The sequence below is a fragment of the Nyctibius grandis genome, chromosome 18 (genome assembly GCF_013368605.1).
Source record: "Nyctibius grandis isolate bNycGra1 chromosome 18, bNycGra1.pri, whole genome shotgun sequence".
NCBI classification, from domain to species: Eukaryota; Metazoa; Chordata; class Aves; order Nyctibiiformes; family Nyctibiidae; genus Nyctibius; species Nyctibius grandis.
The window spans coordinates 6,885,560-6,899,841 of record NC_090675.1 but is presented as its reverse complement, the minus strand read 5'-3'; the positions used below and the strand labels follow the sequence as shown (position 1 = coordinate 6,899,841).

The 14,282-nt window shown below is 66.6% G+C and overlaps 1 protein-coding gene across 4 annotated transcripts; it reads left to right on the top strand.

Moving 5' to 3' along the window:
• The first annotated feature begins 905 nt into the window (after positions 1-905).
• LIMK1 (LIM domain kinase 1) lies at positions 906-10,141 on the top strand. Of its 4 annotated transcripts, XM_068415586.1 has the most exons (18): positions 906-1,018; positions 2,954-3,050; positions 3,191-3,229; positions 3,466-3,522; positions 4,658-4,796; positions 5,147-5,256; positions 5,343-5,534; positions 6,352-6,457; positions 6,540-6,724; positions 6,806-6,989; positions 7,113-7,199; positions 7,963-8,094; positions 8,209-8,268; positions 8,366-8,431; positions 8,531-8,687; positions 8,812-8,867; positions 9,015-9,172; positions 9,264-10,141. In XM_068415586.1, exons 1-18 carry the CDS (start codon positions 961-963, stop codon positions 9,415-9,417), a joined length of 2,037 nt encoding a protein of 678 aa, XP_068271687.1. In that variant the 5' UTR covers positions 906-960; the 3' UTR covers positions 9,418-10,141. The 4 variants fall into 4 exon arrangements, with proteins under 4 accessions (XP_068271687.1, XP_068271684.1, XP_068271683.1 ...); XM_068415583.1 differs by lacking the exons at positions 3,191-3,229; positions 3,466-3,522 and having other exon boundaries at positions 9,015-9,026; positions 9,125-9,172; XM_068415582.1 differs by lacking the exons at positions 3,191-3,229; positions 3,466-3,522.
• The last annotated feature ends 4,141 nt before the right edge of the window (positions 10,142-14,282 follow it).

The following is a 14,282-nucleotide window of genomic DNA, read 5'->3' as shown; positions in this document are numbered from 1 at the left end:
GTGAGGGGACAGCCTGGGGACCCAGGGGGATGCCCATGGCCTGTCCCACAGTGACAGCCTCAGGGATGAGGGGGACATCCGTGTTCTGTCCCACAGTGACAGACGAGGGGATGACTGGGATGGCCGTCCCTGTCCCACAGTGACAACCCAGGGACCCGGGGGGGGGTCTGTGCACTGTCCCATGGTGACAGCCTGGGGGATGAGGGGAACATCCATGTCCTGTCCCATGGTGACAGCCTAGGAACCCACAAGGAGGTTCATGCCCTGTCCCATGGTGATGGCCTGAGTATACAGGGATGTGTCCATGCCCCAACCCATGGTGACAGCTTGAGGACCAAGGGGGATGTCTGTGCGCTGCCCTTGGTGACAGCCCAGGGGACGAGGGATACATCTGTGCACTGCCCGATGGTGACAGCCTGGGGGATAAATGGGACATCCATGCCCTGCCCCTTGGTGGCAGACCAAGGGATGATGGGGATGTCCATGCCCTGTCCCACAGTGACAGCCCGGGGGATGATGGGGACACCTCTGCCCTGCCCACGGTGACAGCCCAGGATGATGGGGACATCCATGTCCTGCCCCACGGTGACAGCCCGGGGTAGACGAGGACGCCCCTGCCCCGCCCACGTGACCGCCCCGCGCCCCGCGCGCCCCCGGCCCCGCCCTCATCCACCGCGCGCCCCGCCCCTGCCCACCTGACCACGCCCCCTCCCCATGGCCCCGCCCCCACCCGCCTCCCGGCCCCGCCATTGGTCCCCGGCCCCGCCCCTCGGCCCCGCCCGGCCCCGCCCCTGCACCCGCCGCCCGCCCGGCCCCGCCCCCTGGCGGCCGCGCCGGCGCCCTGCTCCCCCCGGCCATCGCCGCCCGCCCGCCGGAGCCGCAGCGGCAGCGGCAGGGCCGGGGCCGGGGCCGGGGCGAGGGCAGGGCCTGGCCTGGCGTGGCGCCGGGCAGCGCGGCTGCATGAGGTTGATGCTGCTGTGCTGCACCTGGAGGGACGAGCCTATGGGAGAGGACGAAGGTGCGTGACCCCCCCCGGGCCCCCCCCGCCTGACTCAGCGCTTCCGCCGCCGCCGCCGGGGCCCCGCACGCCCCCGCCAGCCGGCATCCCCCCGGCACCCCCTCCGCATCCCCCCTGCTCCCCCGCACCCCCCCTTGTACTCTTACAGCCCCCCTGCACCCCCACGTCCTCCTCCGCACCCTCCATCCAGCTTGCATCCCCCCCCCATCCCCCCCGGCACCCCCCAGCCAGCCCGCATCACCCCCTGCACCCCTCACTGCACCGCTCTTCTGGCCTGCATCCCCCTCGCACCCCCACATGTCCCCCTGCACCCCCTGTTCAGCCCACATCACCCCCTGCACCCCTTCTGGCACCCCAGTTCCAGCCTGCATCCACCCCACACAGCCAGCATCCATCCCAAATACCCTTGTGCACCCCTCATCCACCCTGCATCCCCCCTGCACCCCCACATTCCCCCTGCACCCCTCATCCCGCCCACATCACCCCCAAATCTTCCCCTGCACCCCCTGTTCAGCCTGCATCCCCCCACATCCCCCCCTGTGCGGCTCTCCAGCCTGCACCCCCCCTGCACCCCTAAATCTCCCTCTGTACCTCCTGTCCAACCTGTATCCCCCCCTGCACCCCCCTTCCAGCCTACATCCCCCCTGCACCCCCAAATCTCCCCCTGCATCCCTACCCCCTACACCCCCACATCCCCCTCCAGCCTGCATCCCTCCTTACACCCCACAAACGCCCACACATCCCTCCCTGCACCCCGATATCCCTCCACACCCCCTATCCCTCCTGCCTCCCTCCCTGCACCCCCATATCACCCTGCTGCACCCCCTGCATGCCCCCGTACCCCTTTCCATCCTGCAGTCCCCCATCCAGCACCCCTCCATGTGCCCTGCATCCCCCAGCACCCATCCTGCACCCCTCTGTATCCCCCCAGCACCCATCCTGCACCCCTCTGTATCCCTGCGCTGCTCCTGTACCCCATCCACACCCTCCAGCACCCTCTGTGTCCCTGCACCCGTCTTGCACCCCTCTGTGTCCCCCCATGCACTTTACGTCCCACTGTGCCCCTCCTTTACAGCCCCCCTTCCATCCTGCACCCTTGCACCCCTCTATATCCCTCCCTGCACCCATCCTGCACCCCTTCACACCCCCTGCACTCTGTGCACCCATCCTACACCCCTGCATCCCACTCCTGCACCCCTTCATCCCTCTTGCATCCCCTCTGCCCCCGTCCTGCACCCTTGCACCCCTCTATATACCTCCCTGCATCCCCCTCCTGCACCCCTGCATCCCCCCTGCACCCTTGCACCCTCCTGTATCCCTCTGTGCATCTCTCCCGCACCCCATCATCGCTCCCGCACCCATCCTGCACCCCAGTGTGTGCCCCCCGTCCTGCCCCTCCTGCACACCCAGCTGTGGGTGCCCAGGCACCCCTCCAACCCCAGCATCTCTGTGCCCCCCAAACATCTGTCCCTGCTGCGTCCCCAGCACCCCCTGACCTGCCTGTCCCCGGTGCTGGCCGAACCCTGCACCTCCACGGGACACCCTGGGTCCCCAACACTACCCCCCGTACCCACCCTCAGCCTCCCTGTGTCCCCTGTGGGCACCCAGCACCCTCTGGTGACGTGGGCACCCACGATCACGGTGCTGCCCCCGGGGGACAGGGGCTCTGGAGGTGGCCTGGCACAACGCGGTCCCCAGCTGGCACCACCGCGCTGAGCTCCTGCCCTGTCCCCAGCCCCGGGGACATCAGCGCCATGACCTTGTCCCCGTTACGGGATCGATGGGTGGGGGCCGGGGAGGGGGAATTTGTCACCCTGGGCAGAGGGACTTAATCATGGGGGATGTGCCTGGGTGCTGCTGTGGGGAGGATGGGGACAGTTGGTAGGGTGACAGCCCTGTCCCCCTCGTGTCCCCCCCGCCGCTGTCTCCATCCAGGGACCGAGCTGCCGGTGTGTGCGAGCTGCGGGCAGGGCATCTTCGACGGGCAGTACCTGCAGGCGCTGGGCGCGGACTGGCACTCCGACTGCTTCAGGTAGGACCCTGGGATGGCCGTGGGGACCCCGGGATGCTCCGCAGGGACAGCAGCCCCATGGCACGAGGCCGTTGCACACAGGCGGATGGCGGCAGGAGCGTGGCTGCGTGTCCTGGCGCCCGTGGGGCAGCGGGGTGCAGGGGGCTGATGTCACCCGGGCTGATGCCCGTACCCCGCTGCTGTCCCCTCCTGCCCGGTGACGGGGCGCGCGGGGCTGATGTCACCCGGCCCCCTCCCTCCCTGTTTCCTCTTTCACTCGCGCCCTCCCGGCAGCTCGAGCTGTGGGAGCCTCGAGGAGGAGAAGGAAGGTGCTGGGTCAGGGGGTGCAAGGGGGTGGTGGGGACTTAGCGGGGGGGTCCCTGTGGGGCTGGGGGTGCCGAGCGTGGTGGGACACTGGGGTGGCCCCCCCTGTCCCGAGGAGGATGCTGGCGGCGGTGCTGAGGAAGAGCCGGGTCCTGAGCGCCGGAGCCAAGTGAGTAGATGTGAGGGGGGCTGGACTCTGCATCCCCCCCCGGACCCCCGGGGGTGCCCTCCCTGTCCCCTGTCCCCCCCTCCCTGGGCCACCAACCCCAGCGAAACCACCGCGGGGGCCGCAGCTGGATCCGGCCCCCCCCAGGACCCCCCCACGGGAGACCGGCTTCCGGCAGCGCTGGGCTCACTGGCACAGAAGCCTTCCTCCCTCCCTCCCTCCTCCTCCTCCTCCTCCTCCTCCTCCTCTTCTCCCCCCCCTTGCCCCCCCTGCCGTGGGCCTCAGCCCCATCACGCGTGGGGGGGGTTTGGGGAGGTGCCCCCCCCTCCCCGGGGTGGTTGGGGTTAAGGGGGCGGGGCCACGCGGGGCCACCACCCACCCCCCATTGGCCACCGTCCCCCCTCCCCAAGGCTGCAGAGTCCTCGCGCGGTGACGTCATGGGGTGGGGAAATTCCGCGGCGTGACGTCACGTGTGGTTGGTGTCCCACCCGCCCCCGGGGGGGTGGCACATCTGTGACCGTGGTGGCACATCCCTCTGTGTGTCTGTGACCATGGTGGCACATCTGTGACCGTGGTGGCACGTCCCTCTGTGTGTCTGTGCCGTGGTGGCACGTCCCTCTGTGTGTCTGTGACCATGGTGGCACATCTGTGACCGTGGTGGCACGTCCCTCTGTGTGTCTGTGCCAGGGTGGCACATCTGTGACCATGGTGGCACATCCCTCTGTGTGTCTGTGCCGTGGTGGCACATCCCTCTGTGTGTCTGTGACCATGGTGGCACATCTGTGACTAGTGTGACATGTCCGTGACCAGTCTGGCACATCCCTCTGTGTGTCCATGACCACGCTGCCACCTCCATGCAGGGCTGCCACCTCCCTCCCCGTGCCTGTCGCTGCTCCATGTCCCCTTGCCCTGTCCACCCTGGTGTCCCCGCATGTCCCCACACCTCCAGCTTGCACTGGCACCCCTGGAGCCACCTGCTGCCACCCTGGGGATGGTGACACGTGGGTGCGGTGGCCCTGCAGCAGGGTAGGGGAGAGAGCCGTGGGGTGGGTGGGCACTGGCTGCCCCCCGGGGTGATGATGGGGACTGGGTGCCGATGGGGCCATGGTGACACGGGGGTCCCTGTCCCCTGCCGCAGGTGCTGCGAGTGCGGGGCCTCCCTGTCCCACCAGTACTACGAGCAGGATGGGCGCCTGTACTGCAAGAAGGATTACTGGGCGCGCTTCGGGGAGCTCTGCCACGGCTGCTCCGAGCAGATCACCAAGGGGCTGGTCATGGTGAGCGCTGGAGGGTCACCGGGGGGGGACACGGAGCCCTGACCCATGGCTGAGCTCCCTGGAAAGGGGATGAGGTGGGGAGGGGGTGCAGACCCCCAGCACGGGTTGTGCTCTGGGGGTGGCAGGTGTTTTAGGGGACCCTGGTTGGGGGGATGCCCCCATGTTGGAGCTGGGGGAGGCTCAGGGTGGTGGGGAGATGTCCCCGCAGCCATCCCCAGCCCAGTGGCATGACCATCCCCCGCCACGCCGTGGCCCTTCCTCTGGCCTTGGTGCAGCCGTGGGTGCTCCCTGCACCCACGCACGGTGCCCCGGCCGCCTGCGTCCCCGGGGCTGATGGCATCTACCCGCAGGTGGCCGGGGAGCAGAAGTACCACCCCGAGTGCTTCAGCTGCCTCAACTGCCGCACGTTCATCGGGGACGGGGACACCTACGCGCTGGTGGAGCGCTCCAAGCTCTACTGGTACGTCCCAGCCTGGGTGGGTGATGGGGGGCGGAGGGGGACGCGGAGGTCCCCTGTCACCCACCCGCCTCCCCTCGGCCCCGCAGCGGGCACTGCTATTACCAGATGGTGGTGACACCGGTCATCGAGCAGCTCCTGCCCGAGTCGCCGGCATCCCGCATCCCGCACACCGTCACGCTTGTCTCCATCCCCGCCTGCTCCGACGGCAAACGCGGCTTCTCCGTCTCCATCGACCAGGGCTGCGGCACCGAGCACCCCCGCACCGTCCGCGTCCGAGAGTGCGTCCCTGTCCCCTCTGTCACCGTCCCCTCCCGGGGCTGGGGGCATCGCGCGCCCCTTCTGCTGGTGGGATCCACCCCACAGAGACTTTGTGGGGTGGGAGGGTGAGGGGTGGGGTTGGTATGTCCCTGTCAGCTCGGGGTGGCCAGAGGGGACCGTGGTGGCATGTCCCTAGGTGCTGGGGTGGTTTGTGGGGTCCGTGGTGGCATGTCCCCAGCCATCAGGCTGGCTTGGAGGTAACACGCTGGCATTGCCCCACTGCCAGGGTGGGCTGGGGGTTCCGGGCTGGCATGTCCCTGTATGCTTGGGGTGACTCGTGGGTGCTGTGCCAGCATGTCCCCATCCAGGAGGAGTGACCCATGGGCTGTGTGTCCCCATGCAGGAGGGGTGACCCGTGGGCAACATGCCTGCGTGTCCCCAGCTAGCAGGGGTGTCTCATGGGTACCGTGACTCTGTCCCCATCCCAGAGGGGTGACTCGTGGGTACCGTGACAGCATGTCCCCATCAAGTAAGGGTGGCTTGTGGGCAGCGTGCCTGTGTCCCCAGCCAACAGGGGTGACTCGTGGGCAGCGTGTCTGCGTGTCCCTGTCTGGCAGGGGTGGCCTGTGGGTGACTCGCCTGCGTGTCCCCATCTGGCAGGGGTGACCCGTGGGTACCATGACAGCATGTCCCCATCTCGCAGAGGTGACTCGCGGGGAGGGGGGGACGTGTCAGCCTGTCCCCATTGGCTGAGGGTGGCTCGTGGGCAGCGTCCCAGCACGTCCCCAGCCGTGGGGGTGGCAGGGGGCTGACCCCCGCTGTCTGCCGGCCCCTTAGGGTGGATCCGGACTGTATCAGCCCTGACATGAAGAACTCCATCCACGTGGGCGACCGCATCCTGGAGATCAACGGCACCCCCATCGGCCACGTCCCCCTGGATGAGGTACGCTCCCCCCGGGTGCCCCCCAACCAGCGCTGTCCCCCCCCACCCCAGAACCACCCCTGCCATCCTTTTCTGTCCCCAGATTGACCTGTTGATCCAGGAGACCAGCCGCCTGCTCCAGCTGACCATTGAGCACGACCCCCACGAGCCCCTTGGCCGCGAGCCGGGGCTCACCTGCAGCCCCCCGCCCGCCCCGTGCACCCCGCTGTGCTCCCCGGCCCCCCCACCCTGCCCGGAGCCCGGTGCCATGCGCCAGCGGACCGTCACGTAAGGCCACCGGCTCGCCCGCCCCTCCCCGTTGGGGTCCCTCCTTGGGGCTGACCCTCTGTCCGTCCGTCCGTCCCGCAGGAGGAGCTGCAGCACGGACAAGTCTCCGGGCTCGGGCTCGGTGGGCTCGCCCGCGTCCCAGCGCAAGGACATCGGTCGCTCCGAGTCGTTGCGTGTCGTCTCCCGCGCCCATCGCATCTTCCGTCCCTCCGACCTGATCCACGGCGAGGTGCTGGGCAAGGGCTGCTTCGGCCAGGCCATCAAGGTGGGGCTGGGTGGCCACGAGTGTCACGAGCGGGAGGGTCTGAGCTCCCCGAGATGGAGAGGGGGATGTCATCTCCCCCCGGGGTGTCCCCAGAGGTGGCTCAGCCCCTGTGCTCCCTGCCAGGTGACGCATCGGGAGACGGGCGAGGTGATGGTCATGAAGGAGCTGATCCGCTTCGACGAGGAGACGCAGAGGACCTTCCTCAAAGAGGTGAGTGTCCCCTTTCTTTAATCCCCCTGGTTTGGGGTGGGGACACATCTTCCACACCTGCAGTGCTGCGTCCAGCTCTGGGGCCCCAACAGAAGAAGGACACGGGCTGTTGGAGCGAGTCCAGAGGAGGCCACGAAGATGCTCAGAGGGCTGGAGCCCCTCTGCTCTGGAGACAGGCTGAGAGCTGGGGCTGTTCAGTCTGGAGAAGAGAAGGCTCCGGGGAGACCTTCTAGCACCTTCCAGTGCCTGAAGGGGCTACAGGAAAGCTGGAGAGGGGCTTTTTACAAGGGCATGGAGTGACAGGATGAGGGGGAATGGTTTTAAACTGAAAGAGGGGAGATTGAGATGAGATCTTAGGAAGAACTTCTTTGCTGTGAGGGTGGTGAGACCCTGGCCAAGGTTGCCCAGAGAAGCTGTGGCTGCCCCCTCCTTGGCAGTGTTCAAGGCCAGGTTGGATGGGGCTGGGAGCAACCTGGTCTGGTGGAAGGTGTCCCTGCCTGTGGCAGGGGGGTTGGAATTAGATGGTCTTTAAGGTCCCTTCCAACCCAAACGATGCTGTGATTCTATGACACAAGGGATGGGGCTCTCTGATCCTGTCCCCCACCCTGACATGAGATGCTGGGGGCGGCACCTGGAGTGGGGGTGGCCAGGCACCGTGGGGTGCAGGCAGCTCCGCCTGTTTAGTGGAGAACACGCGAGCAGCGGGTCTCTCCGGGTGGGTGCTGAACGCCTCGGGGTGTCACAGGCACGGGGGTTCCTGCAGGTGAAGGTGATGCGCTGCCTGGAGCACCCCAACGTGCTGAAGTTCATTGGGGTGCTGTACAAGGAGAAGAGGCTCAACTTCATCACGGAGTACATCAAGGGGGGCACCTTGAGGGGCCTCATCAAGAGCATGGTGAGCACTGGGGGGGACAGGTCAGCCCCCCCCCCCCACCCCACAGCCCCAGTGGGGCTGGGGGACCCCTCTCCTCTCTCCTCTTCTCTGGCAAATCCCCCCTCCTGCCCCCAGGACAGCCACTACCCCTGGAGCCAGCGGGTCAGCTTCGCCAAGGACATCGCTGCTGGCATGGTGGGTGCCACCGGAGGATGGGTGGGTGGGATGGGTGCTGGCGGGTGGGGGACCGCGGGGTGGGGTGCCCCCCCCTCTCAGCCCATCCTTCCCCCAGGCCTACCTCCACTCCATGAACATCATCCACCGTGACCTCAACTCTCACAACTGCCTCGTGCGGGAGGTGAGTCCCACCTTGGTGGTGTTACCCCCCCGGCCCGGGGGATGGGTCTCAGCCCCCTGCATGGCTCCCCCCATGCCTCACCCCTCTCCATCCACCCAGAACAAGAGCGTGGTGGTGGCTGATTTTGGGCTGGCGCGGCTGATGGTGGACGAGAAGAACCAGCCTGAACATCTCAAGAACCTGAAGAAACCGGACCGCAAGAAGCGATACACAGTGGTGGGGAACCCCTACTGGATGGCACCCGAGATGATCAACGGTGAGCTTGGCTGTGGTGCTAGGAGGGGGGATGTGGCCAGACAGGGCTCTGTCCCCAAGCAAGGGGACACTTGGTGGGGCAGGGACAGGACATGCAGCATGGCCTGACCCATCTCTCCACGCAGGGAGGAGCTACGATGAGAAGGTGGACATCTTCTCCTTCGGCATCGTCCTGTGCGAGGCAAGTACCATTGGGGTCGGGGTGTCCTCCTTGGGGTTGGGGGGTCTCCCCTTGGGGTTGGGGTGCTCATTGTGTTTGGGGTCTTCCCTTGGGGTTGGGGTCCCCCCTTGGGACTGAGCCCGCTCCTCCCTCCCCACTCTCCCCCAGATCATCGGCCGGGTGAGTGCTGACCCCGACTACCTGCCCCGCACCACTGACTTCGGCCTCAACGTCCGGGGCTTCCTGGACCGCTACTGTCCCCCCTCCTGCCCCCCCAGCTTCTTCCCCATTGCTGTCTGCTGCTGCGACCTGGACCCCGAGAAGCGGTGAGTGATTGGGACACCCCCCCCCACCCAGGGCTGGTGGCAGGGGGGACAGGGCCAGCGGAGCTGCCACGTGTCCCCCGTTCTCGCTCAGGCCGTCCTTCAGCAAGCTGGAGCAGTGGCTGGAGACCCTCCGCATGCACCTGGAGATCCACCTGCCGCTGAGCTCCCAGCTGGAGCAGCTGGACCGAGCCTTTGGCGAGACGCACCGGCGGGGCGAGGGCGGGCTGCCCGCACCCCCCCGATAGAGCCGCCCGCACCCCCCCTCTGAAGCTGCGGGAGAAGGAGCTGCACCTGCCGCCAGCAACTCCTCCGGCTGCCACCATCCCCCCCCGCCCCGGGGCTGGACCCCTGGGGGTCCCCAGATGAGCCCCCCCACCCCATGTCCTCCGCACGGGCTGCCCGCACCCTCCCTGGGAGCTGGCTCTCCCCAGGGCTGCACCCCCCCCACGCCGTAGCTGTTACCCCCCAGGACAAGCCCCGACGGCCTCACCACGGGGGACCATCCCCGTGCCCCCACGTTCCCCCTCTACCCCGGCTCGCTTCGCCTTTGCACGCCCGGGGGGGCCACCGCACCCCCCCGAGCCCCATGGGCTCCCCCATCTAGAGCCGCGGCCTCGCGGCGGTGCCTTGGCTTTCCCTGAACTTGCACTGCGACACCAGAGGGACCCCCCGGCTCCTTTGGGGGGGGGGACATGTCCCCAGCCCCGCCGGGGGAGTGCGGGTCCCAGGGCAGCCTCGTAGCAATGTCCTTGTCCTCGGCTGGCCCCTCTCACGCTGCTCCCGCTGGCACCCCGGGCTGGGGGGGCTGCCAGCACCCCCAGCTGAGCGGGGCATCCCTGGAGAGGGGGGGGGGACACCCCCGTGGCGTGGGGACAGGCACGTCACGGTCCCCACCACCCCCATCTGATCCGTGACAGCGCATCCCTGGGGCCAGCGCCGGGTGGTCCAGAGGGATGCGGGGATGCGGCTCGGTCCCGTGGCCTGGGGGGGTTGTGGGATGGGATGGGGGGGGGTCGCGCCACGCGGTGCTTTTCATGCTCTTTATTCAGGTTCATTTTTCTGTAAGATATTTAAAGAGAAGAGTTTGGATTATTTTTTCATACCGACGTAGCGTTTGCCATTTGTCACCGCCTCGGTTCTGCTTTCCCCAAGGGATGAAACTGTGAAGCTTCTCCGCGCACTTTGTGCCCGGGATTTGCCAAGGCGACGTCCTCTCCGGAGGCGGGGAGGGAGCTCAAACTGTGATGTACCCCGAGCCGTGAGTCAATAAATCCTTCCCTGCTCGCTGCCCGGCCTGCTTGGGAATCGCCTCCCCCCGGGGGGGCTGGGAGCTCTTGGGGAAACTGAGGCAGGAGGGGCTGGACTCTCCGCTCGGCGCTGTGCGGTGGTACCAGACTCGGTGGCATCCTCCAGACTCGGTCACCTCCATGGTGGCAGCACTGTTGTGTCCTCCTTTGTGCTGTTGCCACCCCATTGTGGGTTCCCCCTCTCGGCCCTGGGGCTGATGCCGTCCCTGCCTGCACCACCTGGCTGGTGGGGTGGGAGTTCGGGGTGACACCTGGGTGCTCCAAACTCCCCAGTGCCACCATGTCCCCAGGCCTGGCACCGCAGATGGGCAGCACTGGCCAATGAATCCTTTGCCAAAGGGTTTGCTGGGGCTGGTGACGTGTGATGAGTTGTGGGAGGCCTCAGCCGGGGGAGTTGCAGGCAGGAGACCTGCATGGCCAGGGCTTGGGGTGGGACCTCCTGGGCTTGCGGGTTTGGACGGCTGTGACTCGCTGTCCCTACTGCTGTGCCACTGTCCCATGGAGCTCACCCTGTGCCCTGTCAAGGGGCTGGCACTGGCCGGACACGGGCGAGCATGGCCTCCGCCAGCCCCCAGACCCCCCCTACCCTCACTGGGGACTGGAGCTGCCTGGAGAGAGACCAGCCTGGGGGGCTTGGGGTGACCCTGGCGTGAGGGTTTGGGGGGCTGGGAGACCCTGGTATGTGGGTTTAGAATGTGGGGGACGCCAGCACATGCGTTTGGGGGCTATTTGCTGCCCTGCAGGGATCCGGCACGGGGAGTGACCCAGGGCTCCGGTCAGGTTTTTAGGGTGCCACCCTGAGCACGGCCCCTCAGCCTGCCTGGCCCCCGTGCTTGGGGTGCCTGGAGCACATCTCGGGGGGCACCGTGGGGTGCACGATGTGCCTCATCCTCTCCATGCTGGGAAAAATGAGTTTATCACCAGTTTGGAGGCAGTTTGGCTGCTTCAGGGACTGGGAAGCACAGCCTCCCTGCCCAGCTGCCACCTCTGCCCATCCTTGGGGCTGGCTTTTGGGATGGACCTGTGAGGGCTTTGTCTCCTGAGATGTTTTATGTGGTGCTCCTCTCTGGCTGGCATTCCTCGGCCCAGCCTCCGCGCTGGGACGGCCCCAAAACTGGACCCGGTGCAAGAAAAAGAGCTAAAAATAGCAATTCTCACGGTGGATGCAGAAAAGCATCCCACCATGTGGGATGGGATGGGGCTGACCCCCCAGCCCCATCCCATGCCCAGCAAACACCCTGTGGCCTCTACAACCCCAAATCTTTTCCCCCTTTGAATCCCTCCCAGTGTAACCAAAGCCCCCAGGCCCCACCTTGACGCTGGGTGCAGGCAGGGTGGGGAGCAGGCAGCCCCCCTGGGTGCAGGCAGGGAGGAGGTAAGGGGTTAAGGTCCCCACGCCCGCCGGATGCAGCATCCTGGGCTGGGCTCTTTCCATCTTGTTTTGGTTTGGAGGAATAAAAGGTTTGGCAGCGACGGAGCCGCTTCCCAAAATAACTCAGCCTTCCATGGTAATTATAGAGCTCTGGTCCTCAGTAGCTGCTCGTGGTGGCTTCTTGGACCAGGAGGGAGACCTGGTCCCCCTGCTGCCAGGAGGGAGACCAGCGTGCCTCAGGGACCTTGGGGACCTCTGGAGCAGTGCCAGCTTTCCTCAGTGCCACTCTCACTCCTCTTTTCATCATCCCCCGGCCAAGAAAAATGCAGCCCCTTGTATCCCCCCTCCCACTGCGCAGCTCATCCCGTCAGCGTTTAATGCTCTATTTAAAGCCTTGGGTTGCAGTTTGCTGGCCACCGGGCTCCTGGAGCCAGGCCCTGGCAAGCCAGCGGCTGCTCTGGGCTGTGCCTACTGGCACGGCTGAGAACACCCAGCTCATCACAGCAGTGCCCAGCCTGCCCTCCTGCCCTCCGTGGGGCTCAGCGCTGCTCCTTGAAGGGCAGGGAGAGACGGGGCTGAGCTCCTGGAGCACCGGAGCCGGTAATCCCCGGTAATCGCGGAGGGAAGCTCTCGCTGCGGGGATTAGAGATGCAAACAGCCCCCTCACCTGCCCGCCCCTGCCTGCAGCCCCGCAGGAAGGGCTGCCAGGGCCCGGCCACCCCAGAGGGACGGGGTCCAGGTGGCCCCTGGGGCTCCCTCACGCCGGTTCTTTATGGGAATAAAGGGAACGTGGAGCCGCCTGGCCCTGTAACAGGAGGGGACACAAGGCCCTGGGTGGTGACAAGGTTGAGGTGGTCCCTGTGGAGTCACCCAGCCTCGGTGGGATTCTCTGTGCGGGGCTGGATCCAGCTTTTCCTGCGAGGAAATTACCATGGCTTCACCTTAGGGGTGGGGAAACTGAGGCAGGGAGGCGCTGCCCATGAGAGGGACACTCTGGGGATGCGTGTGGCATTGCCACCGCCCCGGCATAGGGTGTGTTGGGGGGGGATGAGGACAGCCCCAGTGGGTGGCTGGAGTGGGAGGCTGAAATTTGGGGACAGCTGAGCCCGTGCCAGCTGCTCGCTGCGGGGAACGGCCACCGCCAGCCAAGGCTCCCCCGGCCCCTTTCATGGCCGGGCACACAAGCACCCCACGCTGCCCCGGCCGGCTGTGCCAGCGTCCTCCCCTGCCCTCGGCGGGGACACGGCCACGTGCCACTGGCACTCGCTGCCACATTATATAATATTAGTGTCTGATTATTAATGAAATATGCGTGATCGTTAACGAAAGGTGTCGCTTAGGTAAAATACAACCCGCAGTGAAAATGAAAAGTCATGAGAATGGGTCCGTGAGGGGGAGGCAGGCTGGGATTTTGCAGAGGGAGCACTGGGAAAGACTGGGATCCGCTGCCCCATGCCCAGTGCAGTCCCCAGTCCCTGGTACCTGGCACATGGTGCCCGATGTGTGGTGCCAGCATGTTTGCCTGGTGCTCAGTGCCTGGTGCATGGTTCCCAGTACCCAATACCCGCTAACTGGTGCCCAGTGCTCCCGATACCCAGTGGCTGGTGTGCAGCAACTGACGCCCAGTGCCTCCTGCCCAATACCTGGTACCTGCCGAGCAATGCCCGGTACTGGTGCCCGCTGCTGGGAGGTCACTCCCTGGTGCTGGGGCCATTCCCTCTCACCTGCACCAGTAGCTGGTGCTGGGGCCTTGTACCCACTTCCCGCTGCCTGTGCTGGGACCCTGCACCTGGCATGTGGTGCACCATGCTGGTGCCTTGTACCTGGTGCTGGTGCCCAGTGCTTGTGACCGATACCTGGTACTGGTGCCCTGTAGCTGGTGCCCAGTGCCAATGCCCTGTACCCAGTGCCAGTGCCCTGTACCTCGTACTGGTGCCCAGTGCCAACGCCCTGTACCCAGTGCCAGTGCCCTGTACCTGGTACTGGTACCCTGTAGCTGGTGCCCAGTGCCAATGCCCTGTACTGGTGCCCAGTGCCAATGCCCTGTACTGGTGCCCAGTGCCAGGGCCCTGTACCCAGTACTGGTGCCCTGTACCTCATACTGGTGCCCTGCACCCGATACTGGTGCCCAGCACACGGTGCTGGTGCCCAGTGCGCGGTGCCTGTGTGCTATGCCTGGTACTGGTACCCTATTCCTGGTACCCAGTGCCAATGCCCTGTACCCTGTGCTGGTGCCCTGTGCCTGGTACTGGTGCCCTGTAGCTGGTACTGGTGCCCCGGTGCCGATGCCGGAGCCCCGTGCCTGGCGCTGCGGCCGTGTCCCACTGCCCGGTACCCGGTGCCCGGTGCCGGTGCGCGATGCCAGTGCCGTGCGCTGATGCCGGTGCCCGGTGCCGGTGCCAAGGGCCCGCCCCCGCCCCGCCCCCCCGGG

Bases quoted from the DNA above. Each gene is read 5' to 3' on its own strand.
- LIMK1 (XM_068415586.1), top strand. From the start codon at position 961: ATGAGGTTGATGCTGCTGTGCTGCACCTGGAGGGACGAGCCTATGGGA. The intron at 6,725-6,805 runs GTAAGGCCACCG...TCCGTCCCGCAG, and splicing joins ATGCGCCAGCGGACCGTCAC to GAGGAGCTGCAGCACGGACA. The intron at 7,200-7,962 runs GTGAGTGTCCCC...GGGTTCCTGCAG, and splicing joins AGAGGACCTTCCTCAAAGAG to GTGAAGGTGATGCGCTGCCT.